This window comes from Emys orbicularis, chromosome 25 (assembly GCF_028017835.1).
Source record: "Emys orbicularis isolate rEmyOrb1 chromosome 25, rEmyOrb1.hap1, whole genome shotgun sequence".
Classification (NCBI taxonomy): Eukaryota; Metazoa; Chordata; order Testudines; family Emydidae; genus Emys; species Emys orbicularis.
In genome coordinates, this window is record NC_088707.1 from 7,297,375 (window position 1) to 7,323,889 (window position 26,515).

The 26,515-nt window shown below is 61.0% G+C and overlaps 1 protein-coding gene across 1 annotated transcript in view; it reads right to left on the reverse strand.

Moving 5' to 3' along the window:
• Window positions 1-5,309: 5,309 nt before the first annotated feature.
• The window catches only part of SAMD14 (sterile alpha motif domain containing 14), a 61,074-nt gene continuing 39,868 nt past the window's right edge, over window positions 5,310-26,515 (reverse strand). The window contains exons 3-10 of the mRNA XM_065422824.1: window positions 16,103-16,260; window positions 13,129-13,450; window positions 11,931-12,009; window positions 8,812-8,886; window positions 8,026-8,185; window positions 7,397-7,516; window positions 6,373-6,528; window positions 5,310-5,474 (exon numbers count right to left, since the gene is read on the reverse strand). Of these exons, the coding sequence (XP_065278896.1) occupies window positions 5,310-5,474; window positions 6,373-6,528; window positions 7,397-7,516; window positions 8,026-8,185; window positions 8,812-8,886; window positions 11,931-12,009; window positions 13,129-13,450; window positions 16,103-16,260 (1,235 nt within the window). The remainder of the gene's footprint in view (window positions 5,475-6,372; window positions 6,529-7,396; window positions 7,517-8,025; window positions 8,186-8,811; window positions 8,887-11,930; window positions 12,010-13,128; window positions 13,451-16,102; window positions 16,261-26,515) is intronic.

A 26,515-nucleotide genomic window follows, 5' to 3' on the forward strand; every position in this document is an offset into this window, starting at 1 on the left:
TCCCCCCGGATTCCCAGATGGGGTGCAGAAGCCATCTCTCTCGGCTGTGCTTATACACGAGGCATTATGGTGCCTCTTTCCAGCACAGAGCAGCTGTCCGGGTCTGTCAGCACTCGGGACCCCTCCCCCCACACCGGCTGTATGGCGCTGGCTGAGGCGAGCTGGAGGCGTTGGCTCTGCAAGGCAGAGACAGGTGCTGATCTGGTGAGGGTCTGAGGGATTGTAACTTCGTCCGTGTTGTCTGAGGCCTGGGCTCCGGAGAAGCCTGTTCTCTCTGCCCCCCTCCCTCCCGCCTTCCTGACCCTCTAGCTGTCTCTGTCCTGGCCGGGGAGCTCCCCTCGGCACCGGCTGCTCCCTGTGTCTTCACACCGCTGCCCTGCACGCCCCATGTGTGATAGATTGCCATGGCATGCGTTTATGTTCTCTGGAAAGGATCTGCACAGATATATATTTTTATGCTGTGGGCAGAACCCTGTTTCTGCCCAAGACACGGTGGGTTAAGTCGTGGCGTTCATCCCATTGTTGAGCCGTAAAGATGACATTGACCAAAACGGACCTGGTGTTGGTGGTGGTCTCTTTGCACTTCGCGGGGTCCTGGTGTGCAGCAAACACCCCCTGCCCCCCCGGGCAGTGGATTTCGCACCCTGCCTTCTGCATGGGCCCAAACCACTTAGTCAGTGGAGTGTTAAAACTGGATCCAATCACCTCTACAGCCAATTAACCCTTTCAAACATCTGTAAGGTAAGTAGTCTTTCATACTGGATGGAGCACTGAGCTGGGCAGCAGGAGACCTGGGTTCTGTTCGCAGCACCGCCCCTGACCCGCTGGGTGAGCTCGGGCAAATCATATCGCTGCCCTGTGCCTCAGTTTCCCCTCCCACCTTCTCTGTGTCTATTTAGAGTGTGAGCTCTTCAGAGCAGGGTCTGGCTTACCGCGTCTCGGCAGCTCCCAGCACAATGGGACCTCAATGCTGCTGTAGTAAAACTGATTCATAGTCATACTACCAGGACGCCTGGGTCCTCAGGACTTGCTGTGTGGCCACGGGTAAGTCACTGCCCCAGTTTGCCAGCAGTAGGATGACACTCGGCTTCCCATAATGCTTTGAGATCCCTGGCCAAAGGGACCCTTTCCCTAGCAAGCCTGGAACGATATTCCCAAGGGGGGGCACTGGCAGAGCTGGGAATGGAACCCAGGCGTCCTGCTTCCCAGCGTGGCACTGTGCAGGCTGTGGCCGTGCGCTGCTCTGGGCAGAGCAGTGACCTGGAGGTCAGGTTTCCCTGTCTGCTTGGCCATCGGCTACGAGGCAGGGAGCTGTCTGGCTCTGCAGAGCGCTCCATGGCCTTGTTTATCCTGCCGCGGCAGGGTCCCACACAGGCACCTCTGCTTCTGGCACCACCTGGCTGGTGGGAGGGAAAAGAGCCAAGGCCCGTAGCCAGAGCAGCAGAGAGCGCCTCACGCTCGGCTTCCCTCGCCCAGCGCGCAGCTGCCCTGTTGACGCAAAGCTCCGGGGAGCTGACTCTGCATTTCAAACCCTGGAAACCACCTCCCCTGTGCCCTTGAGAGGACTCCTGCCCAGCCGCGGGGGAGGCAAAACCGCGGGAGGCGGCTGGGACAGCATGTACTGTGTGAGCAGTCACCCAATGGCAGAGGGGGAGGGAGGGCTGGCAGGCTCTGCTCTGCGGCTGCAAACCTAGTGACCCCCGAGTTGGGCTGCACGTGAGCAGGGCCGTGTACAAGCCAGCTGCTCTGCGTCATTTCCCCATAGGCCTCCCTGGACCCAGCTTCCTTGGGGAGAAGGGCTCTCTCCCCGCTCCACAGATCACCTCAGCGGGCCACCTTCAGTTAAGGGCTTGACCATAGAACAGTGAGTGCCCGACCCCAGGCCACCTGCTGCCTTTTCCGACTCTAAAAATGAGGCGGCAGGCTCCCAGGTCGGGTTTCACCCAGGGCCCCTTCTGGGCAGCTGGTGCGGGTGGCTGAGTGCAGCCTTAGGCTGGCTGGAGGGGATGGTGGGGGGGGAGCGAAGGTGAGCCCCGTCCCTGGGACCAGCTCCATTGGCTGTCAGGTTTCCCTTCACTCCTGTGGGGCCCTGATGTGCCCGGGGCTTGGCCCACACCCCCACCTCGTACCCCGAGACCCAGCGGGGAGGCGTGTGAGGTTTTTATTACTAGGCTAGTTATGCCAGCCAGCGCATGCCCTAGTTTGGGTGCAGTTATACCGGCCTCAAGGCGCCTCACTGTAGTATTGTCGTCCCTGCCATGTGTACCAGGCGAAAGCACCTTCCCAGCACTGGATCAGCCCCCCCCCCCCCCCATCGGGGCGGGGGGCGCATCGCTGTAAGGAAAACTGTACACTTAGAGCCTCAGCTTGGGTGTAGCGCAGCCCTGACTGAATGCCTTAGAGGGGGGATTGGATCTGGGGCTCTCCCCCTTCTCGTGAGGGGCTGGGCCACCTAAACGTGCCCTTATTTTAACTAGAAGACTTAAAAAATACCCTTTAAAGCCCCAGCTGAGTCTGGTGTGGGACCCGCAGCCCTTACCGCCCCCTGGTGTTAGTGATGGAGGTTCCAGCTGGGTGAGGATGCAGCCTCCTCCTGTCCCTCAGCTGAGTCACCGTCCTAAGAAGGGAAAGAGCAGCTGGCAGTCCCCACCGTGGCGCGGGTCTGGAGCGGCACCCACTAGGCCAAAGGCTGCGTCTTGCTAAAGCTGGGCGTGGGCCCGGCTGCGGTCTCCAGGCAGAGTTTCCTAAAATAAGTGGGGCCTTGTGCTCCTGAGCGGGGAGAGCCCGGCACTGGGCCTGGGGGGTTTCAAGGGCCCGTGGGTGGCGGTGGTCATGTCAAAGGATCTGTTCCAGCCTGGGGCGCGTGGCTTTTTGCAGCCGAGATGGGGTACTAACAACAAATCGTGGTGTTTCAGGAAAGCAGAACCACGACTCCCCAGTTAGTAACACTGCCCATGCCCAGGGTTTAATAAACAGGGTGGTGGGTTTAATAAACATGACCCACCCACCCCACCCCCCGAATGCTGCCGGAGGGTTTACAGCCGGAAGGCCCATTATGGTGGCTCTAGGCTGCTCTGCTGTGAATCACAGGCGGGCGTTACAGCTCCCCCACCCATCTTTGTTTTAAGCCAAAGACTTCAGTTGGCCCAAAGCGTTTCAATGCTGAACACACCCCTCTGTTACGTATTAGCCCCATTTGCCAGCCAGGGCCCCATGTGCTCCGAAAAGAGTGCATGGGCACGGGTCGTGAAAAGAACCCAGGAGTCCTGCTTTCTACACACTCCCCCGCCCCCCTTTGCTCTGACCACTAGACCACACTCCTGCCCAGGGCCAGGAATAGAACCCAGGTGTCCTGCTGCCCCACACACACCCCAGTTCTTGCCAGGGTTCTTGTACCCTGGCACAAGGCTGCAGTGTTGCGGGGGGGAAGCGAGGAGGGGGGTGATCGCTGCTGGCTGCATTCCCCACAGCAACACTTATTTAATGGGCACTGACTGCCCCTTTGGGCTGTGGGTGTGCAGCGCCCAGCACAATGGGGGAGCAGGGCCCTGACTGGGGGTGGGGGGGTGCCTGGCTGCACCCCACCCCCAGGCAGCTCAGAATTACGCTGCTTTAAACGTGCCTGTGTTTTCGCTCACATTTGCTGAGTGCACCCGCCCTCTCGTGGTGGGTGTGGGGTACTGAAGGCTCCTCTGCTAGGGCGAGGGACCAGCCTGTGTCACGTCACCGGCCCATGAATGTTTGATCTCGGTGTGGTTGGCCTGAGCGATTGGGTTTCCCGTGGGACTGATGGGGAAAGCACTGCTGTTGAAATGCAGCCAGGCCACTGCAGGGCTGATGCCACCTCCCCCATCCCTGGGCCTGGCCTTGGCCTCCTCCTTACCTACCTGCCCCAGGGTAACATGCTGCTGAAATCCCTGATTCCCCTCGCTCTGTCCATCCCAGCCCCGGGGGAGACACAGCAGCCACACCAGGCAGGCCCCTGCTCCCAGCCAGCAGCACAGAGAGGAGGCTGTAGTGCAGGGTACAGGCCATAGCCGCCAACTCCGGAGGTGCTCTGGGGCTGAAGCACCCACGGGGAAAAATTGGTGGGTGCTCAGCACCCTGCCCCAGCTCGCCTCCGCTCCGCCGCCTCCCCTGAGCATGCCGCTTCTCCCCTAGCTCCAGTGCTTGCTGCCGCAAAACAGCCCCCCCCCCCCCCCAGCAGCCCCTCTGCCCCTGCAATGCTTGGATAGAGTTGGGGCCCCCGGCTACCCATTTGCCATCACAACCACCAGCTGCTGCTTGTTCTCCGTGTCAAGGGCCTGCCTGCTCCCCCCCGGCATCTCTCCTTCTCCGGCACCCACCAGCTGAATTGTCAACCTTGCCCCCTGCTGCCCCTCGGCTTGGGTGGTGCGTCCCATCGACAGCCCCAACGCTGCCTCATTCCCCGCCTTAAAATCTCCCTGGGCACTGAGAGCTTCAGGAAACTTGACAAGGGTCAGGCTGCTGGTGGCCTAATTTGCTTCCCAGGGCAGGTCACCCCCTCGCCCCATTCCCAGCCCCCAGCCTGCGGAATGCAGGGGTGGGTGCGTGGCGCAGAGCGGACCCCAGGGGGGCTGGTTGCAATCGGTTTTATTTCCTTCGTGGTTTCTCCCTGGGTCGGTGTCTGTGCTCTCGGAATAAATTGGCCGGGCCCTGCTAGTCCGGGCTGTGTCGATCCTGGCCCCTGGAGGGTGCCCGGGGACCCCGAGCGCAACCCGGGATCGCTCGTGGGTGGGGGAGGGGTAACGCCATGCACTATCTTCGTCCTGCGGGCCCACCGGGGCCGAGCCATCATTTTCGGGAGGGAGTGGGGAGCAGCAGTGGTGCCCATGGGCTAAGGGAAACGGGGCCGGTGAGGTAGGACAACCGATCAGCATGGAGCAGGAAGGCGCCTTGGTGACTGGAACCAATCGGCAGCAGACGGAGGTCAGCAGGGAAGCCGGGAGGGGGAAGCCGCGCCAGCTGCAGCCCACGGGCGGGTGCCAACCGCTAGCCAGCTGTGGGGCCGGGTCCAGCAGTGCCAGGAGCCCCGTGCATGGCGGAGTGGATGGGCAGGGTGGGAGAGGGGTTTGCTTGTCTACTGGGGCCAGCAGGGATCCAGGAGACGGCTGGAAGGTCCGGGCTCCGTGGCGGTGCCGCCCCAAGCCAAAGACTGGCACCTGGGCTGATCCCCTGTGGGGTCCGGTGTCTCTCCCGGTCCGTGCGCCCGATTCCCCCTCGCCTGGGCGGGGGCAGTCTCCTCCTGTCCCTCCCCGCGCCGGGAGCCGTGTGCCAACTCGCCCTCCCTAACTCCTCCGCTGCGGCTCCTGCTCTTTCTTCTTCTGCTTCTGCTTCTCCCTCTGCTTCTCCACCTTCTCCTGGGCTTTCCGCTCCTTCTCCACCGCCACGCTCAGGTCCTTCAGCTTCCGCTTCAGCAGGGCCCGGTCGGTGGAGCTGCTGATGCCGAGGGCCTGGAGGAGGCAATGGGGCGTGGTGTGCGTCGGGGGGTGCCTCAGGGTTACAACCACAGCCCTTCCCACCCCCACCCGCCTGGAGCAGCACCCAGCTGGGGAGAGACGGGCTCCAGGGGAGGGCGCTGGGGGTTCCTGAATGGGACGCTAATGAAGGGGGAATTGGATTAACTCGTCCAGTAGCCCGGTGGGATGCACTGCTGGCCCATCTAGATCAGTAGCCATTGGACCATCAGGGCCCCCAGGCCAGCATCCTCCCTCCTGCCCCAGTACATCAAAGGGAGTGGTCCCTCTTGCTGGGGGAAGGCAATGCCGCCCCAAAACCCCCTGGAGGAGGGATGTCTGCAGGGTGCAAGGTCCGACCCCGGAGCAGGGCCGGCTCTAGGCACCAGCAAAACAAGCTGGTGCTTGGGGCGGCACATTTTTAGGGGCGGCATGGCCAGCGCCAGAATGCCGCCCCTAAAAATGTGCCCCGGCCGCCCTAGCTCACCTCCGCTGCCGCTCGTGCGCCGCTACTCGCCCTCCCTCCCAGGCTTGGCGCCGCGGCCACTCGGAGTCTCCCCCTCCCTCCCAGGCTCTCAAACCTGGCAGGGAGGGGGAGATCCCGAGGGGCCGCGGCGCGCGAAACAGCTGTTTCGCGGGCCGCTGCTCCCCCTCCCTCCCTCCCTCCTAGGCTTGAGAGCCTGGGGGGAGGAGGCAGGGATGGGGATTTGGGGAAGGGGCGGAGTTGAGGTGGGGCCGGGGGTGGGGCAATTAAAAAACGGGGGGGGGGGGGGCGGCCAAAATTGTTTTTGCTTTGGGCGGCAAAAATCCTAGAGCCGGCCCTGCCCCGGAGCCCCGCTCGCAGCTGCCGCAGGACCCAGGAGCCGTGGGGCAGGCCCCCCACCTCCACCCCTACCTTCAGCTTGGCTCCATCCAGCTGCAGCAGCTGCTGGCCGTCCACCTCGCGGGCTGCGAACTCGCCCACGTACTGCTCCAAGTTCAGGCTCTCCAGCCACTGGCCCACTTGCTGGCTGCTCCAGCTGGTGGCGGCGCTGAGGGGCTCGTCCAGGAACTGCAGGGGGCAGAAAGGAGGGGGAGGGGTGAGCACTGGGGGGGTTCCCCCCAAGTCAGGGCGCCCCAGCAGGGATCCTTTAGAAGTTCCTCCCAGCCCGGCTCTGCAGGCCACAGGTGAATCCTGGCCAACTTTCTAATCCCTGAAAACGGAACACCTCTCTCCCGCCCCTTCCCTGTGAAGCCCCACCCCCTGCCCCGCCCCTTCCTCTGTGGCCCCGCCTGTTCCCCCCCACCACCACCCACCCACCCACCCATCGCTCGCTGTCCACCCCTGCCCCCGTTGCTCACTCCCACATCTCCCGGGACTCACCTGCGGCCTGCAGAGCTGGGCTGGGAGGAACTGACGCGGACCCTGCCTAATCAGGGCACAGCCGGGCATGGCAGGGGGGTCCCCAGAGTGAGGGGCTGGGGAAATTGGGGCACAGTGGGGCAGGGGGGTCCCCTGGAGCGAGGAGCTGGGCTGGGGAAATCGAGGCACAGCTGGGGTAAGGGGCAGACAGGTTACACACACACCCCCCAGATGGCGCCAGTCCCTCCAAGTTCTCTCGGTCAGGCTGGGGGCCAGGGAGAGCAGCCGCTGCTAGCCGAGCCCCTCCAGGCTCCAGCTGCTCTTCCCGCCCCTCGGGGGCCGGTTCCCGCAGGTAACTGCACTTTTAATGTCGCTGCCAGTTTCCCTTTCAACACCCGGCAGCCCTGAGACACCCCCCGCCCCAGGCCTGGCAAAGGATCTGCAACTCCATGGGGCCCCTGGACGGCGTCACCCCAGCCCTGGGGCCCAGGAGTGGAGCGGCGAAAGCCCCCTTGCTGTCGGATTTGGCCGACCGGCTCCTCCAGGCTGCCCCCCTCCGCCGCCCCGGCGGGCTCACCTCGTCGGAGGACTGGGACAGCGTGTGGTAGGGGTAGGAGCATTTCGTCTCGCTGGCGCCGCTGCTCAACGTCTTGGGGCTGCTGCTGGGTGGGGTGGAGTCGTCGCTCAGGGTGGAGTCCTGCCCACAGGGAAAGGCCAAGGCATGAGCAGGGTGCCAAAAACTGCAAAAAACCCGGCACCCCGCCCACGAAGGCAACTCCACCCCCCACCCCCCAAGAGCCACTGACAGTCTCTAGGGAGAAAAGATGGAGAACGTCATTGTCTCACTCACACTGCAGCTGGGGGAACCCGGCAGCATCTTTAGCTGGCGCCAGAAACTTTGACCCTGGGCTAGCCCAGGGTCTGGTGAGAATAATGCAAATCTTCACACCCATGTGAAAAAACCAGCGGATTCAATGATTATTCTGGCCACTGGCAAAGCCATAAAAAAACCGGCCAAAATGATCAAGTACCAGCCAGGTGGTAACCCAAGGTGTGAACGAGGGGCCTGCCCTGCAAAGGGTCATGACAGGACTATGGCCCCGCCCCCCGGGGCAGCGCCGCCCCTGGCCCTAAAGGGGGCTCGGCCCCAACCCCAGGGCAGCGCCGCCCCTGGCCCTACAGGGTGAGGCGGGGATGGGTACTGACCTGGGAGGCAGATTTCTTGGGGCTTAAGCCCTCCCTCTTGGGCGAGCGGGTCGGGGAGACGGTGCTGCCGGACGAGGCCAAGCCCTTCCCACTGTCCATGAACCAGGAGAAGGGCATGAATGGGGACACGGACGAGCGGCTGGAGCCCTCCGACAGCTCCCTGGGGAAAGAGCCGGCAGGCGGGTTAGCACCCTCGCTCCCCTCGCTCCCAGGGGGCCAGCAGGGGGGCCGGGCTCCCCGGAGCATCTGAGCTGCCAGATGTGACCAGACTCCACCCCACTGAGCCCAGCTGAGTCCAGCCCGGGTCTGGATCTATCCAGGGCACCCAGACCATCCCCCAAGTCCTCTATCTCCCTGATTCCTTCATCTCCCCTCTCTGCCAGTTTCTCATCTCTCCGTCTCTTGAGCGTATCGAGCTCTCTCTCTTCCTCTCCTTGTGGCTCCGTGCACCCCAGCTCCATCACTGAAAGTGAACACCATTCTCCCATCCGCACCTCCCTGTCTCTCGCTCTCTGGGTCTCAGCTGCTCCGGGGCCCTTGACAAGTCACCCGGGTCTTTGGAGACCAGGCTGAGCTCCTTGCTTGTCAGGGCAGAGGGGTGGGCGCGTTCCTCGGGAGGTGGGAACGGCCGAGTGCCCCCTGGCGATAGAAAAGCCAAGCGGGTGAACGGGACCCACTGAGGAAGGCAGGGCAGGAGGGGGTGGGTGTGATTGTGGGGTTCAGGGAGATGGTGTTGGCTGTGGCTTGTGAGAAGCTCAGGATCGGGGGAGGCTGGCAGCTCCCCACCTGCTCCCCATGGACAACCGGTTGCTCCCCTTCTCTTTCCTGCTTTTGCTGGAAGAGGCTCGTCTCAGGGTCACCCTGCGGCAGAGAGAGAGGAGGCTCGTTAGTGGCGTGCTGGGGGGTGGGGGCGCCTGGGGGGTGGGGAGAGACGGGCACCGGGCACACAGGGGGGCAGATCAGAGGAAGGTGAGGACAGGGTAGCAGGATGAAAAGAAAAATTTAGACAGACAGCAGAGAATCTATCCATCCAAACCCAATACACATCCCTCTATCCATTCACCCATCCATCCCCATACCCACCCCTCTATCCATCTGTCTGTGTGTCCCCCCCACCTCTATCCATCCATCCAAACCCCATACCCACCCATCTATCCATTCACCCATCCATCCCCATACCCACCCCTCTATCCATCTGTCTGTGTGTCCCCCCCACCTCTATCCATCCATCCAAACCCCATACCCACCCATCTATCCATTCACCCATCCAAACCCCATACCCACCCCCCATCCATTCACCCATCCATCCCCATACACACCCCTCTATCCATCTGTCTGTGTGTCCCCCCCACCTCTATCCATCCATCCAAACCCCATACCCACCCATCTATCCATTCACCCATCCAAACCCCATACCCACCCCCCATCCATTCACCCATCCATCCCCATACCCACCCCTCTATCCATCTGTCTGTGTGTCCCCCCCCACCTCTATCCATCCATCCAAACCCCATACCCACCCATCTATCCATTCACCCATCCAAACCCCATACCCACCCCCCATCCATTCACCCATCCATCCCCATACACACCCGTCTATCCATTCACCCATCCAAACCCCATACCCACCCCTCTATCCATCTGTCTGTGTGTCCCCCCCACCTCTATCCATCCATCCAAACCCCATACCCACCCATCTATCCATTCACCCATCCAAACCCCATACCCACCCCCCATCCATTCACCCATCCATCCCCATTCACACCCCTCTATCCATTCACCCATCCAAACCCCATACCCACCCCTCTATCCATCTGTCTGTGTGTCCCCCCCACCTCTATCCATCCATCCAAACCCCATACCCACCCGTCTATCCATTCACCCATCCAAACCCCATACCCACCCCCCATCCATTCACCCATCCATCCCCATACACACCCGTCTATCCATTCACCCATCCAAACCCCATACCCACCCCTCTATCCATCTGTCTGTGTGTCCCCCCCACCTCTATCCATCCATCCAAACCCCATACCCACCCGTCTATCCATTCACCCATCCAAACCCCATACCCACCCCCTATCCATTCACCCATCCAAACCCCATACCCACCGCTCTATCCATTCACCCATCCATCCCCATACACACCCCTCTATCCATCTGTCTGTGTGTCCCCCACACCTCTATCCATTCACCCATCCAAACCCCATACACACCCCTCTATCCATTCACCCATCCAAACCCCATACACACCCCTCTATCCATTCACCCATCCAAACCCCATACCCACCCCTCTATCCATTCACCCATCCATCCCCATACCCACCCCTCTATCCATCTGTCTGTGTGTCCCCCACACCTCTATCCATCCATCCAAACCCCATACCCACCCCTCTATGCATTCACCCATCCAACCCCCCCCACACCCCTCTATCTGTCTGTCCCCATACACACCCCTCTATCTATCCATCTGTCTGTCCCCACACACACCTCTATCCATCCATCCATCCATCCATCCCCATACACACGCATCTATCCATCTGTCTGTCTGTCCCCACACATACACCTCTATCCATCCATCCATCCCCATACACACCCCTCTATCCGTCTGTCTGTCCCCATACATACATTTCATCCATCCATCTATCCCCCCGCACACCTCTATCCATCCCCATACATACCCTTCTATCTATCCAGCCAGCCAGGCAGTCATCTGTCTGTTTGTCCCTCCCCATAGATGCCCCTCTATCCATCCAGCCCCACCCCCCCTCGACCTCCCTTGGTCCCTGGGAGATGTGGCTCCATGTCTAGTTGGCAGCCGGTTTCAAGCGGAGTGCCCCAAGGGTCGGTCCTGGGGCGGTTTTGTTCAATATCTTCATTAATGATCTGGAGGACGGCATGGACTGCACCCTCAGCAAGTTTGCAGATGACACTAAACTGGGAGGAGTGGTAGATACACTGGAGGATAGGGATAGGATACAGAGGGACCTAGACAAATTAGAGGATTGGGCCAAAAGAAATCTGATGAGGTTCAACAAGGACAAGTGCAGAGTCCTGCACTTAGGATGGAAGAATCCCATTCACAGCTACAGACTAGGGACCGAGTGGCTAGGCAGCTGTTCTGCAGAAGAGGACTTAGGGGTTACAGTGGACGAGAAGCTGGATATGAGTCAACAGTGTGCCCTTGTTGCCAAGAAGGCTAACAGCATTTTGGGCTGTAGAAGTAGGGGCATTGCCAGCAGATCGAGGGACATGATCATTCCCCTCTATTCGGCATTGGTGAGGCCTCATCTGGAGTACCGTGTCCAGTTTTGGCCCCACACTACAAGGAGGATGTGGAAAAATTGGAAAGAGTCCAGCAGAGGGCAACAAAAATGATTAGGGGCCTGGAGCACATGACTTATGAGGAGAGGCTGAGAGAACTGGGATTGTTTAGTCTGCAGAAGAGAAGAATGAGGGGGGATTTGATAGCTGCTTTCAACTACCTGAAAGGGGGTTCCAAAGAGGATGGATCTAGACTGTTCTCAGTGGTACCACATGACAGAACAAGAAGCAATGGTCTCAAGTTGCAGTGGGGGAGGTCTAGGTTGGATATTAGGAAACACTTTTTCACTAGGAGGGTGGTGAAGCACTGGAATGGGTTCCCTAGGGAGGTGGTGGAATCTCCATCCTTAGAGGTTTTTAAGGCCAGGCTTGACAAAGCCCTGGCTGGGATGATTTAAATGGGAATTGGTCCTGCTTTGAGCAGGGGGTTGGACTAGATGACCTCCTGAGGTCCCTTCCAACCCTGAGATTCTATGATTCTATGATTCTAAGACACAGAGCATAGGCAGCCAGGGAACCAATGGTAACGTGGGTCCTACCCAGACAGCAGGGGCTTCCCCTCCAGAGTTCGTGGGACTCACCCCAAATCCAGGAACTTCCTCCGGGTCTTCTTGTCAAGCCCGATGGTGGGGCTGGCAGGCTCTGATGGGCTTGTGTCATCTGGGGCAGAGAGAGATCAAAGGCGCTGGGAGAACGTCCCCTGGGCTGGTGGGGATAGGCCCCGGGGATCCCTCGGAGGTTGGCAGTGGCCCCCCAGCAGAGTCCTGCCAAGGGAGCTCCCAGGCCGGTTTAAGGGAAAGCCTGGGAGATCTGGGCCGTGGGGAGTTCTCCAGCTCAGCGAGAAGGTGTTTTCCCTTCCCAAGCACAGGCAATCCCAGCTCTGTAAAAATGGGCTCCCCGACCCCCAGCCCTGCCGGGGGCACTGGACGGGCGCAAACCTCAGTGCTGCCTGGCAAAACCACCAGGTACCAACTGGGACTCGGGCATTGCAGCCCATGACCCAATCCAGAGGGGCCTCGCTGTTAGCTAGGGCACTGCACAGCCCTGCTGCAGAGAAAGGGGCAGGAGCCCTGGCTGTGGGGAGAGCTGCCAGCTACTCCAGCCCCAGCCTCTCCCAGCAGGGGGCGCTGTAGGGAGCAGGGGGCGCTGTAGGGAGGAGGGCAGGAGCGCTGGCTGTGGGGAGAGCTCCCAGCTACTCCAGCCCCAGCCTCTCCCAGCAGGGGGCGCTGTAGGGAGGAGGGCAGGAGCGCTGGCTGTGGGGAGAGCTCCCAGCTACTGCAGCCCCAGCCTCTCCCAGCAGGGGGCGCTGTAGGGAGCAGGGCAGGAGCGCTGGCTGTGGGGAGAGCTCCCAGCTACTCCAGGCCCCACCTCTCCCAGCAGGGGGCGCTGTAGGGAGCAGGGCAGGAGCGCTGGCTGTGGGGAGAGCTCCCAGCTACTCCAGGCCCCACCTCTCCCAGCAGGGGGCGCTGTAGGGAGCAGGGCAGGAGCGCTGGCTGTGGGGAGAGCTCCCAGCTACTCCAGGCCCCACCTCTCCCAGCAGGGGGCGCTGTAGGGAGCAGGGCAGGAGCGCTGGCTGTGGGGAGAGCTCCCAGCTACTCCAGGCCCCACCTCTCCCAGCAGGGGGCGCTGTAGGGAGCAGGGCAGGAGCGCTGGCTGTGGGGAGAGTTCCCAGCTACTCCAGGCCCCACCTCTCCCAGCAGGGGGCGCTGTAGGGAGCAGGGCAGGTAATGCTGTGGAAGGGTTTCCTGTGTAAAGGTGGCTCCCCCATGCAGCCATTACCTTCGCTGTGCCGCTCGGCCCGGCGGTCCCTCCGGGTGTAGATGGGCGAGCTGTCCGAGCTGTGGCAGGACTTGGGGGGCGAGCTGGTGGGGGTGCATCCCAAGGCCTCTTGGGAGGAAGCGTTGGTCAGGGGCCGGTAGCGGATCAGCGGGGACGAAGGCTGCTCGTCCTCCTCCAGCGACCTCCTGACCACGGAGGCGTCGAAGGAGAACTCGGTGGCGCGGAGGAAGGGGGAGGAGCCGGAGAGGGGAGAGGAGACCTGCAGGGTGGCGTGCAGCGGGGATCTCAGACGGTGCCGCGGGCTGCCATATTTATCGGCCACCTGTGGGTGGGAGGCAGGGGGGTCAGCAACAGGAAAGACCCTGGCAACCCCCGCCCCTGGGAACTGCTGCATTGATGGGGGGACAATGGTGAAGCCCCCTATTTATCCGCAGTGCTGGGGCAGGGGCAGGGCAAGCTGCTCCCCCCCGCCCCGCCACTGGTGAGCTCCAACCCGGACCCGCAGGGACCCTCGCTATGGGCCGATCAGGGAGCCGCGCCTTCCATAGCGGTTGCCAGGTGTCCGGTCGAAACAGGGAACCTGGCAGCGAGCTGACCGGAGGCGCAGAGTCCAGTTGGCTGCAGTAACCGGCCTCCGCCACTGGGGGGTGGGAAGAGCAGCCTCTGCTCAGCTGATGATGCTGGAGGGGGAGCAGTGGCTGGCTTCCAGACCGGGCTGCAAGAGGTAGGTGCCGCCGTCCCGGGGTGGGGGTGCGGGGAGGATCCTGGCCACCCCCCCTCTGCTCCACCATGCCCCGATTGCCCGGCCCCTTGCTACGGGGACTGACCCCCGATCTGCCCCGATTGGGCAGGCTCCGCGTCAGTTCCCCCCAGCCTAGCTCTGCACCCAGCAGGTGAGTCCTGGGGTGGAGAGCGAGTGGTGGAGGGAGGGGTGAGAGGAGGGAGGGGGCGGGGCCCCAGGGAAGAGGTGGAGCCGGGGGCGGGACAAGGGTATTCGGTTTTCAGCCATTAGAAAGTTGGCAACCCTAGGTAGCCCCCAGGTGCACAGGGCTTGCCACCATAGAACAGGCCACTGGGCAGCTAGTCTGGTATCTCCCCTCCTGCCCCATTGCATCAGACCATTGCTGGTATCCCCCCTCCTGCCCCATTGCATCAGACCATTGCTGGTATCCCCTCCTCCTGCCCCATTGCATCAGACCATTGCTGGTATCCCCCCTCCTGCCCCATTGCATCAGACCATTGCTGGTATCCCCTCCTCCTGCCCCATTGCATCAGACCATTGCTGGTATCCCCTCCTCCTGCCCCATTGCATCAGACCATTGCTGGTATCCCCTCCTCCTGCCCCATTGCATCAGACCATTGCTGGTATCCCCTCCTCCTGCCCCATTGCATCAGACCATTGCTGGTATCCCTCCTCCTGCCCCATTGCATCAGACCATTGCTGGTATCTCCCCTCCTGCCCCATTGCATCAGACCATTGCTGGTATCCCCCCTCCTGCCCCATTGCATCAGACCATTGCTGGTATCCCCTCCTCCTGCCCCATTGCATCAGACCATTGCTGGTATCCCCTCCTCCTGCCCCACTGCATCAGACCATTGCTGGTATCCCCCCTCCTGCCCCGCTGCATCAGACCATTGCTGGTATCCCCTCCTCCTGCCCCGCTGCATCAGACCATTGCTGGTATCCCCTCCTCCTGCCCCGCTGCATCAGACCATTGCTGGTATCCCCTCCTCCTGCCCCATTGCATCAGACCATTGCTGGTATCCCCTCCTCCTGCCCCACTGCATCAGACCATTGCTGGTATCCCCTCCTCCTGCCCCACTGCATCAGACCATTGCTGGTATCCCCCCTCCTGCCCCGCTGCATCAGACCATTGCTGGTATCCCCCCTCCTGCCCCGCTGCATCAGACCATTGCTGGTATCCCCTCCTCCTGCCCCATTGCATCAGACCATTGCTGGTATCCCCTCCTCCTGCCCCATTGCATCAGACCATTGCTGGTATCCCCTCCTCCTGCCCCATTGCATCAGACCATTGCTGGTATCCCCTCCTCCTGCCCCACTGCATCAGACCATTGCTGGTATCCCCCCTCCTGCCCCACTGCATCAGACCATTGCTGGTATCCCCCCTCCTGCCCCATTGCATCAGACCATTGCTGGTATCCCCTCCTCCTGCCCCATTGCATCAGACCATTGCTGGTATCCCCTCCTCCTGCCCCATTGCATCAGACCATTGCTGGTATCCCCTCCTCCTGCCCCATTGCATCAGACCATTGCTGGTATCCCCTCCTCCTGCCCCATTGCATCAGACCATTGCTGGTATCCCTCCGCCTGCCCCATTGCATCAGACCATTGCTGGTATCCCTCCGCCTGCCACACTGGATCAGCCCATTGGTCCAGCTCCTCTAGTATCCCCTCTCACCCCGCATTGGATCAGGCCACTGGTTGATCAATCCCAGTCACCTGCCTGCAACCGCAGCCAGGCGCGGAAACCCTGCCGGAGGCAGTTCTGGAACAACCCGCCCTTAAGGACTGTTCCCTCCTGACCCCCATCTGCTAGAGCTCAGCTCCTGCCCTGAAGCAGGGGGGTGTAGAACCCTTCCCAGTCACTCTGCTGAGCCTTGTTCTCCGTAGCAATGTCCCGTCCGGGGCCCTGCCAGGCTCACGGGCCGCCCGGCTGAAGCATTAGTCCCTGGCCATTGGCTACTGGGCCAGAGCCTGACCCGCTGGGAGCAGGTGGCAGGACAGCCCACCGGGCGGGCCAGTGCAGCACCCGGCGGGATAGAGGATTTGACGGACCCAGGGTCTGCTCCAGCGTGGCCGAGCCTGAGCTCCTATGGCCCAAGAGAGAGGAGAGGGAGCAGCCATTCTGGGTGCAGGCCTTGGGGACGGTCTCCTTTGACCCGGAGCTCCAGTCACCCCGGCCCACCTCGCGTGGAAGGACGCAGCCAGCCCCCCGCCCGGGCCCGGGCTCACCTTCCTCTCCAGGCTGTCGTCCCCTTCCGCCGAGCTGACGCTGTCTCTCAAGCGGGACCGGGACGGGCGGTGCCGCCTGCCCTTGGCCGACAGCTGGGCTCGGGCCTTCTGCAAACTGCTGTCCAGCCTCTGGGTCTCTGGAATCACATCATTAAAATCTGGGAGTGAAAGAGAGAAGGGGGGCGGAGAAGTGGGAGAGCGAGAGAGAGCAGACAGACGGACGGATGGGGCGGTGGGGGGCGCACAGAGGGACAGGGAGCACAGGGGGTTGGGAGAGAGCGAATGGGACAGAGCAGGGGGAGAGGAGAGGAAAACAGAAAGAATGAATGGAAGACAAAGGAAAGGGGGGGGCAGTGTCCCAGCCAGGGACAAAGAGGAGGGAGAGGGTGGAACAGGGGGAGAAAGAGAGAGAGTTCAGAGAAGAGACGCACAGCAATGGCCATTTCAGCCCCCCCGCCCCAGCTCCCCCCCAAATCATCTCTCCCTCTCCCCCCTGCTGCAGCTGGGAACTGCTTGGGCCAAGCTGCCCTAGACACATGGGGCTGGGGTTCCCCCCGAGCTCAGGGACATCGGGGCCTGAGCACGCTGGAGAATCCAGCTGCCCGCCGAGCTCTTCTGAGACAATTGCCCCCCCCGTAGGGAAGCAGCCCGCCCCATCGCACAGGGCTACCCTGCCAGAGTTTGCAGAGTTGCTGATTCCCGGGGCGGGGAAATCGCTGCCCATCCGCCTCCCATCTCGCTGCTGCTGCCTGGGGCCAGCTGAGGTCACGGCCGACGGACGCCCCCAATGACTGGCCTTTCGTTGCCACCAAATGCCTCCCTCCGTCACCTCCATTAAAGCCCACAGCCCCCGCGCCTCCCAGGCCACAGGGCGGCTCTGATTTCCTTGCAAAAGGGTGACCTGGCATCTTGGTGCCTCTGGGGACCATGTGGGGGCACCGGGCACTGCGGGCTGCACCCAGGCAGGGAGCAAAGAGCAGAGCTGGGTGAAGGCTGTGATGGGCGATCTGACTCAGCTGCGACGGGCCCCTCTCGTATTTGCTTTCTACAAGCGCAACTGCTGGTGCCCAGGGCCGACGAAAGCGGGGGGGGGGGGGGAAAGCCGGTACAAATTACCGGGGCCGGTCCGGAAGGGAGCCCAGGGCCTGGCCTGGCTCCCCCCCCTTCTTGGCCCTTGCTGGGGAGCCCTGAAAAAAAAAATTTCACCGGGGCCCGAACCCGCTCTCAGCGGCCCTGCTGGTGCCCAGCCATGCCGGGCTGGGTTCCTCATGGCCCCGCACGCCCGCCGCCTGTGCTGGTGCCCTCCCACCGAACCAGACCGTCTCCCGCCTGCGCGGCTCTGGCTCATTGGAGGAAGGCGGATCGTGTGAGCGACCCGCACAGCTAGGCTGATTCGAGCGAGGAATCTGCGAATCGTTTGGGGTAACGGACACGCTTGCGGGCTTTGCAGTCTGACAGCTGCCGGCCCAGAGAGACGGAAGTGACTCGCCCAAAATCACAAAGGGGGGGCGTGGGCAGAATGGGGGGGGTTACAACCCGGGCGTCCTGCCTCCCAGTGGCCCCTGTTCTAACCACTAGACTGCACTCCCCTGCCAGAGCTGTGTATGGAACCCAGGAGTCCTGCCTCCCAGTCCCCTACTATAACCACTAGACTGCACCCCCCTGCCAGAGCTGTGTATGGAACCCAGGAGTCCTGCCTCCCAGTCCCCTACTATAACCACTAGACTGCACCCCCCTGCCAGAGCTGTGTATGGAATCCAGGAGTCCTGCCTCCCAGTCCCCTACTATAACCACTAGACTGCACCCCCCTGCCAGAGCTGTGTATGGAACCCAGGGGTCCTGCCTCCCAGTCCCCTACTATAACCACTAGACTGCACCCCCCTGCCAGAGCTGTGTATGGAACCCAGGAGTCCTGCCTCCCAGTCCCCTACTATAACCACTAGACTGCACCCCCCTGCCAGAGCTGTGTATGGAACCCAGGGGTCCCAAGCAGAAGCACCAGCATTTCAGCGTTCAGATCAACTTCGGCTGCACCACGACCGGGCTGTGTCTCTTCAAAGCCCCTGCAGAGGGCACCCAGGCCCGACTCAGGTGAGGTCCTCAAGCCAGTTTGCCTCCTTGTGTTAGAGCCCATCCAGGAAACGCCTCCCCAGGACAGCACGTGACGCGGCGGGTGGGGGGACTGACGGGACGGGACAGAATCGTGCAGAAATCAGGGCGAGAGCTCGTGGAGTAGCCACCAGCCTTCATGCCCGCAGCGCACGCACGGCCTCCTCGTCCTGCCTTGATTTCCCCCCGTTTTTTCCTCCCTCTCTCACGGGGACACCGGCCCGAGGTCTCCCACTGGTGCTTGTAGAGTCTTAGGCACGTGCATTTGCACACTCTGGCGTGTGCACATGTCCACGCCCAAGCTCGCAGGTGGATGCACTCATCCGCACACGTGAGTACATTCACTCACGCACGCTCACTGTTCCACACCGAGGACCCGCAGCCGCAGCCACTCTGCGGGCACATCTCCGGGCGTTAAACGGCTCAGTGCCCCAGGGGACCTGGAATGAGTTTTAAATCCAACCGAAGCCGCGTTTAGCCAGGGCAGCGGGGCTGCCAACCCTGCCCCGTGACTGCCCTGATCCTCCCGGGCAGAAACACCAGCAAACCCCGTCAGTTCAAAGGGAAGACAACGTCCAGCCGTGGAAACGACAAGCTAATTTGAAGGAATTTTCCCCCAGCGAGCTGACAGCTGGGGCTTGGGTGAGGGGGGCGCTGGTTTATGGGCAGAAACGATGGATTTAGTAAATCTCCCAGTGGTCGGAGCTGCCTGGAAATCCTTATCATTACGGAGGGTGCCTGCCCCGTTATTGTTAACACAGAGGGTCCTCTCCAGCACTGCCCGGCAGCCCCTTTGTGCCCACGAGGCACGTCGTGGAGGCACCGGGGGGACTGCAGGAAGGAACCGCGTCTGGGGGCAGAGCTGGCTCCGTAGCAGGGGGCGGGCTGGGGGTAGAGTGGAGACCGGGCAGAGGCGGGAGGGGTCGTGCTCGTGCTCGAGGTGGGGCTTGCTCCAGTCGTTCTGCACCCTGCCAAGCCCCCCCCCCCCCCCGGGGGGCCAGTTCGCCTCTGGGAAGAGCAAACTGCCTCACATCTGTCCTGGCACCCGCCTGCCCGGGGGGGCATGTGGTGCCCAAGCTGGATCTACTGGGTTTTGTATCAGTAAGAGAAACCAGTGGGTCAGTCATTAGAGAGAGACCTCTATCTGTGCCTCAGTTTCTCCATCTGTGAAATGGGGCTAATACTGTCTCCCACAGGGGTTAGCTAATGCTTGTAAAGCGCTGAGTGTGTCCGGGGACAGGCGCAGCACAAGCCGGTGTACACCCCCCAACTAGGCTTGGCTCTCCCTTGCCCTGCACTATGCCCAGGCCTTTATACCAGTGTCCAGTGGGTGTGACTGCTGTCACTCTGGTTCGGGAGGATTTATACGCCCATTGCACTGTGTAAACAGTCACACATGGACAGCGAATCAGGCCCCAGAGACACACCTAGAAATCCACGCCCACAAAGAAGCACCCCCATTAACACCCCCAAATACCATTTCACACTTAACCCTCCTGACACATGCAGATAGTTGCACATGCCAGTGTGACCCCTTTGCACCCCTGAGAAGTGTGTAGCCACGCAGGGGGGAGGGATAGCTCAGTGGTTTGAGCATTGGCCTGCTAAACCCAGGATTGTGAGTTCAATCCTTGTGGGGGCCATTTAGGGATTGGGGGCAAAAAAATCTGTCTGGGGATTAGTCCTGTTTTGAGCAGCGGGTTGGACTAGATGATCTCCTGAGGTCCCTTCCAACCCTGAGATTCTATGATTCACACCTCTTCGCTGGCACCTACGCTGTGCCATGCCGGGGACTTTCAGCCCCAGTGGCAAAGGCTGCAGCAGAGAGCGGGTTGGGCTGAGCTAGAAGATCTGCACTCGGAGTGACAGGCCCGGAAAAATCCTAGCGCAGAGCCAGCCTTTATTCGACACAGCCCACCTGGGACACACGCCCTCTCATCGCCATGCACGAGGGTATACGCGCACACGTACAGAGAGGATGGTCTATAAAGCGCTGCTCAAGAAATCCATCCCCGCTCCCCCGGCTGACGATCCAATTTACAAAGCAGCCGCGGCCTGGGACCATCCATTATTGCCCATAAACCCATCGTCCCCAGCGGAAGGAGCTAGAATCCGCTGCTAAAGGGGGAAGCTCCCTTCCATCCCTCGCAGCTGAGAGGGGCTCATCCCAGAGCTACCTTGCCAAAGGGGCTTATGGGGTTTTAGGCAGCCCCCCCCCATCAAAGCCAAAACACACCTGCTACCCTAAGCCTCTGTCTTGGGCCCCACCCACCCCCATAGCCTGGCCAATGCAGGATCTTTTAGGGGCAGGGCCTGGAGAAACTGATCCTCACAAAGCGGGAAAGGGAAGGGGGCAACCTTTTGGCTGAAATGTTGGCCAGTGAAGAGTTTCTGCCACGTGGGGCCAGTGGCCAGGCTGGCACGTGGCACCTCAGCAAGGGACAGATTGCCCGGTGTCCCCGGCAGCTCCTAGTGTGATACCGATAGCCAGATTTTCACTGAGAGCATTTGGGTGCGTGGGACAGCGTTGTACTTACTGCTAGTGCTGGGGGGACACCGGGGGTAGTACTGCACTGCCAGCACCAGGGGGCGCTTGGTCTAGTACCGCACTGCCAGTGCTGGGGGTCACTCCAGGTGGCACTGCACTGTCAGTGCAGAGGGGAGGAGGGTCACTGCCAGTGCTGGGGTGGGGGTGTCATTCCAGATGCCACTGCTTTGCTAGCGGGGGGAGGGGCACTGCCAGTGCTGGGGGGGGGTCACTCCAGATGCCACAGAACTTCCAGAGGGGTGGCACTGCCAGTGCTGGGGGGCACTACAGATGGCACTGCCAGAATTAGGGGACATCTGGGTCAGCACTGCACTGGGGGTCACTCTGGAGCCCACAGGCCCTGGGGGACACTGCAGACAGTGCTGCATGGCGGGTGGCTTTTACCCACCCCCCATCGCACGTGCTGGTCACCTATCCATTTGCCCTGAGGTATGTTTGCACACTCACACCTACACACACTGGCACATTCATTCACCTGTGTGCCAACAGGAGGTGGCTGTGCAGCCATTCGGGAAGGGATTACCCCTGTTCCCCTGGTGTACCCCACTTCCTCTGAGAGCCACATCAGTCGGGCCTCATCTAGGGGGACCTGCCAGAGACTAGCCCCCCCTCCCAATCCTGCACCACGGGAGCTCACCCCATAAGCCCAGAGCCCTTGGGTGCTCGGCCTGTCACCCTGAAGCGTCAGTGATTAGCCAGCTCCCCTGCCCTGAGAGCAGCTGAGTCAATGGACGATTCCTAAATTGGGGGTGGGGAGGCAAATGGAGCAGAGATGCGGGGGAGGGGGTCACCACACCAGACAGAACCAGGATCTCCTGAAACGTCACCCCAGTTCGGATACGGGCTCCTCTCTGTAACCGTGGTCAAGTCTCCCCACACCTCAGTTTCCCCTATCCTAGTGCTGGTTAATACTCCAAAAGGGCTGGGACCCTGGGGTGTTAATTACTACCGGTGTGTTTTGTCCTCAAAGGGTTAACACACACACACCACTAAAAAACATATACCGCTCCACACACACCCTACAGCTACAAACACCCCTACACACACGCGCACACAGTTCCATACACACACACACACACACACACACACACACACACACACACACACACACGGCACCCCCCCCCCCAGTCTCTCATCCCAGCCCCCTCTGCCTTCCCTGCGTACAGAGCAGGGAGCTGCCTTCTGGAGGTCATGAATACTTAACCAGGTGTGTGTGTGGACACACACACACACACACACACGCTTGAGCCTGCCAGGAGCCCAGAATCAGCTGCCGCTCAGGCGACTCCAGGGGGAGCGGGAGGGACGGAGCCGCGGCTCATGAGAACGGGGAGCGAGCGGGAGGGGGACGGACGGGAGAAAAGACAACGCAGATGGGCACAGCGGAGCCTTGCCCAGACCAGGCCCAAACTGGGCGCCGGGTGTGTGGTACGGGTCAGCCGGGCTGGGGCAGGGATCAGCCGGGCCAATCTCCCTGGCACAGACAAGGCTGAAGAGACGCTGGCATCGTTTGCCCCAGTCATGGAGCCATGTCGCGCCCTGGATACAAGACAGACAAGATGGGTGAGGTAACATCTGTTACTGGACCGTCTGGCGGCCCGGCCCTCACCCATGGCCCACGGCAGAGCCCCAGAGAGGGGGAAGATAGTGGGGGCAGGTGTACAAGAGAGGCAAATAGACCTGAGCCGAGGGTTTCCCCAGATGCTGAGGGCCTGTTGCAGTCTCGGGACACTGATTTGGGCCGTTCGCTAGGGAGACGGAGACAGATTTCTTTGTAAGTTGCTTTGCTGTGAGCACCAGGCATTCCCTCTGCGGGCGTGGGAGCGAGGCAGCAATTAACGCCTAGGCTAGCCTCTTTGCACACCAGACAGAAGGGGCGGGGGATCCCCATTCCCACAGCAGTGCTGGGCCCCGGCCTCCCCCTCGTCCCCTTTGCTGGAGCGGATCAGACCAGCGTCGGCCCATCACGGCCAGCATCCCGCTTCCCGCAGCTGCCAACAGTGGATGCTTCAAAGAGGGCACGCCTGCCCCCGAAGCTGTATGCAGTCAGGAGCGTATGGCCTGGCTCCTAGAGGCCCTAGAAGGGACGAGCTGAAGATCAGTGGCCTTGTGGTTAGTGGTGACCCCCGGCCAGGGTAGCCGCTCGCTGGAGAGAATCACAGGGCCTGTCTGCGTCCAGCAACCTCTGCACAGATCCCCCTTCACAGGGCGCACACAACCAAGCGCTGCCTCTTCCCTGTCACGAGGCCCAAGAGCATCTAGATGCACTTTCCACACTTCACATTAGCAGCAAACAACATTTCCCCGAATCCAGGGAGGCTGCCGGCCATGCCCAGCCCCCACCGCGCTAATGCTCGCGAGCTTTAAAGGCCGGAGATGGAAAATACCTAGCAGGCAGCGGGCTGAGTGCCAGGGACGGCTGAGCCAGCAAGCCGGCTCGGGGCGACCGTGGTGCGTGCCCCTCGGACATTTCCACTTGCACGCAGAGCTCCCCAGACCCCGTGTCGGTTCCCAGCCACCTGCTCCCGAGGCAGAAGGCTGGGGTGCGTTTCCCAGCCATCCTGGATTTCCCAGGAGATGTGAAATGGACCACAAATGTTGTGAAAACCAGAACATCTCATTGGGGCTGGGGGCGGGGGGGAGAAAATCAGCCATTCTGCCCGTTTCAAATCTCCCGGGCCAGAAGGGACTATTAGGATCCTCTAGTCTGACCTCCTTTATCGCAGGGCCAGAGAACTGCCCCAAAATACCTCCTCACCCAAGGGAGAGTGACAGTGACCAGCCCCAGGGGCGGGGGGAGCGCTCCCCTTCTTCACTTTATTAGAAGGAAGTTTTCTAAAGAGCCTACGGCCTGATTTTCAAGAGCTCAGCATGTGGGGCAAGGAGCTCCACTCCCATTTAGGCACCTAAAGAAGGGGCCTTGCCTAAAAAAAAACATGAGGGGCAGTATGACCTAGTGGGTAGGGCATGGCGCACATGATTTGATTCCTGGCTTTGCCACTGATCTGCTGGGTGACCTTGGGCAAGTCACTCCAATTTTGTGCCTGTCCCAGCCTTCGGCTGTCTTATCTATTTAGATTGCCAGCTCTTTGGGAGTGGAGAGGGCTCTTAGGAGGTGTTTGTACCGCCCCGAGTCCAGTGGGGCCGGGGCTTGGCTGACACCTTGAAACTCTCCCCCCTGTCCAATTTCAACTCCCTGCACCAAAGCCTGGGGGCGCTAAAGAGGCTCAAAGAAACAGACCCGAGAATGATCGTGAACCTGGGCAAAACAAGGTGTTTGCTCCTCACCTCGTTCTCAGAAATGGCGGAATGGTTTTTGCTGAAACCCCCAACTCCCTCCCCCCCACACACACCTTCTCCAAATTCAATTTGAAGCAGGGGAAATTTTCAGGCCAAACGGTTCATGTCTGGCAAAGTTCTAAGCAACTGAAAACAGGGTCTTCTAATGGAACATTTCAGACAACCTGAATTATAGGCAGAGCCGGTAGCGCTGCCACCAATAGCCACCCAACTCGCCAAGCCTCTACAGAGGCTCAGGGACAGTGCTCGCCACACATCACAATATACAACACACACCCCTATGCTGCAAAGCCAGTCCTACAACAGCCTCCAACTCCCATGCTCTATGGGTCCTCTGTTAGGCTCCCATTTCCCCATCATGTCAGTTACTGCAGTCCCATATTTACTTCCAGGAACTAAGGCAATCTTCTGCATGCTCCCGGCTCATACTCTCCAGCACTCACCAGCTGACTGTCCAACCCTCCCCTCCCCAGAGCTAGACGCTTCCAGCGGAAGCCTCTGGGTAAAGAGGAAAAGCGGAACAAGAAACAGGCAACTCCTGACGCCTTCGTGCACCTATTGTGTGTACCTGAGCATGCGGGCACGTGCGTGTGGCCATTTGGGACAGGTGTGTGGTGTGTGTCTGTGCCACCACATCTGCGCACCAATATTGGCACAAGTGCATGTGCGTTGCACGGGCGCACGTATATTTGTGGGCTCTCGTGCCTACATGTATGCATGGAATCTCCGTCGTTGGAGGTTTTTAAGAACGGGTTCGAGCCAGCGGTTCTCAAACTGTGGGCTGAGACCCCAAAGTGGGTCGCGAGCCCATTTTAATGGGGCCGCCAGGGTTGGCTTAGACTTGCTGGGGCTCGGGGCCCAAGCCAGAGCCCAAGGGATTCAGCCCAGGTTACCGGCCCCCAGGCTGCGGCCGAGGCCCTTGAGCTTTGGTTTTGACCCCCTCCCCACCCGGGGCAGTGGGACTCAGACGGGCTCAGTCTTCGGTCCCCCCCTCCTGGGGTCATGTAGTAATTTTTCTTGTCAGAAGGGGGCGCAGTGCCATGAAGTTTGAGAACCCCTGGGTTAGACAAACACCTTCAGGAAGGGTCTAGTTATGACTTTGTCCTGCCGGGGACTGGACTAGATGACCATCTTCTTTAAGCAGTCACCGCATCCCTGCCCACGTGGTACACGGTCATCCCCCCCCCCGGCGGTAATGCGGCTGTAACTCACCGCGCTGTCAGTCTCCAGCCTTCCCCGGGTTGTCTTTGCTACGCGCTGCTCATCCCAGCTTGTTCGTTATAAACAGGGCACGCCAGGCGGGTGCCAAGCCAAGCGGGGGGAAATCAGAGCTGTGCCTCGGGGGCACTCGCCCCTTCGCTTGCCAGCCGCTTCCTCCGCCCTGCTGCGCAGTTGTTGTTTTTTTTGAGGGGGTGACTTTTCTCCAGCCGCAGACAGGAGCCAGCATCAGCTGTCTGCAGATGGCACGTGGTCTTTCAACTCCAGCCCCCTGGGAGTCGAGGCAGTGGCCTTTGCAGTATGGCACGGCTCAGGCTCCTGTTCACAACAGGCACCATACGCACACGCGTGTGAGTGTGGACACACGTGCACGTGCACCTGCCTGGGTGCTTATGGCCGTCAGTCAATGAGAGAGCCAGTCGCACACTCGGAGGGAGCGATTCTGGCAAAGCCCTGCCTATACTGGCTTTGGTTGGCACCGAGTCGGCTACCACAGCACAAACGGGGTCGCGCTATCATGCCCAACTGGGACCAGCTGCCCCAGAGCCAGCCGTGCTTTGCACAACCGTCGTGCTTTGCACAACTGCCTACACTAGGAGGTCCATGCGTGAAAACTGCCTGAGTGGAGGCAAGCCCCAAGAGACACAAACATGTGACGGGCCCGATCCTTCCTTCCTTCCTTCTGTGCACCAAACCCGCCTCGACCTGCCTGAGAGAATCAGGCTGCCGAAGGATGCAGGGTCAGGCCCCGAGGAGGGTGCGCAGGGCAGATCTTTGACCCCCACAGAAGGTGGATGGGAAACCGAGGCAAAGTAGGAGCCTGCACAAAGTTCTGCTGCCTGCTGGAGTGGGCGCTGCAGCACCTGGCCACCGAGGGACCGGAGAAGAAAGCAGCGAGGGATGAGAGAGAAAGGGAAGCGGAGGGGAGACCAGCTGGAGACAAGAGGGAGTAGTAGGAGTGTGAACGAGCAAGGCCCTGTGGAGTTGGCCAGGGGGCTCTTGCAGGATGCAGGGTCCCTGCAGCCGTAGGAGGCACGGGGTGGAGGGAAGTGGGGAGAGGCGCCTCTGGGGAGGCGGAGCCCCACGTGTACATGCTAGGGGGCCTCGCACCTAGGGCCCCACTTGCTCCTGGCTTCCTAGGTGTGTGCGAGAGAGGCAGTGTCCCGGGAGCCAGAGGGATGGGCGGCCGGGGACAGGCACTGATTCAGTAGGTGCTGCCCTTCCCCAGCACAGTGACC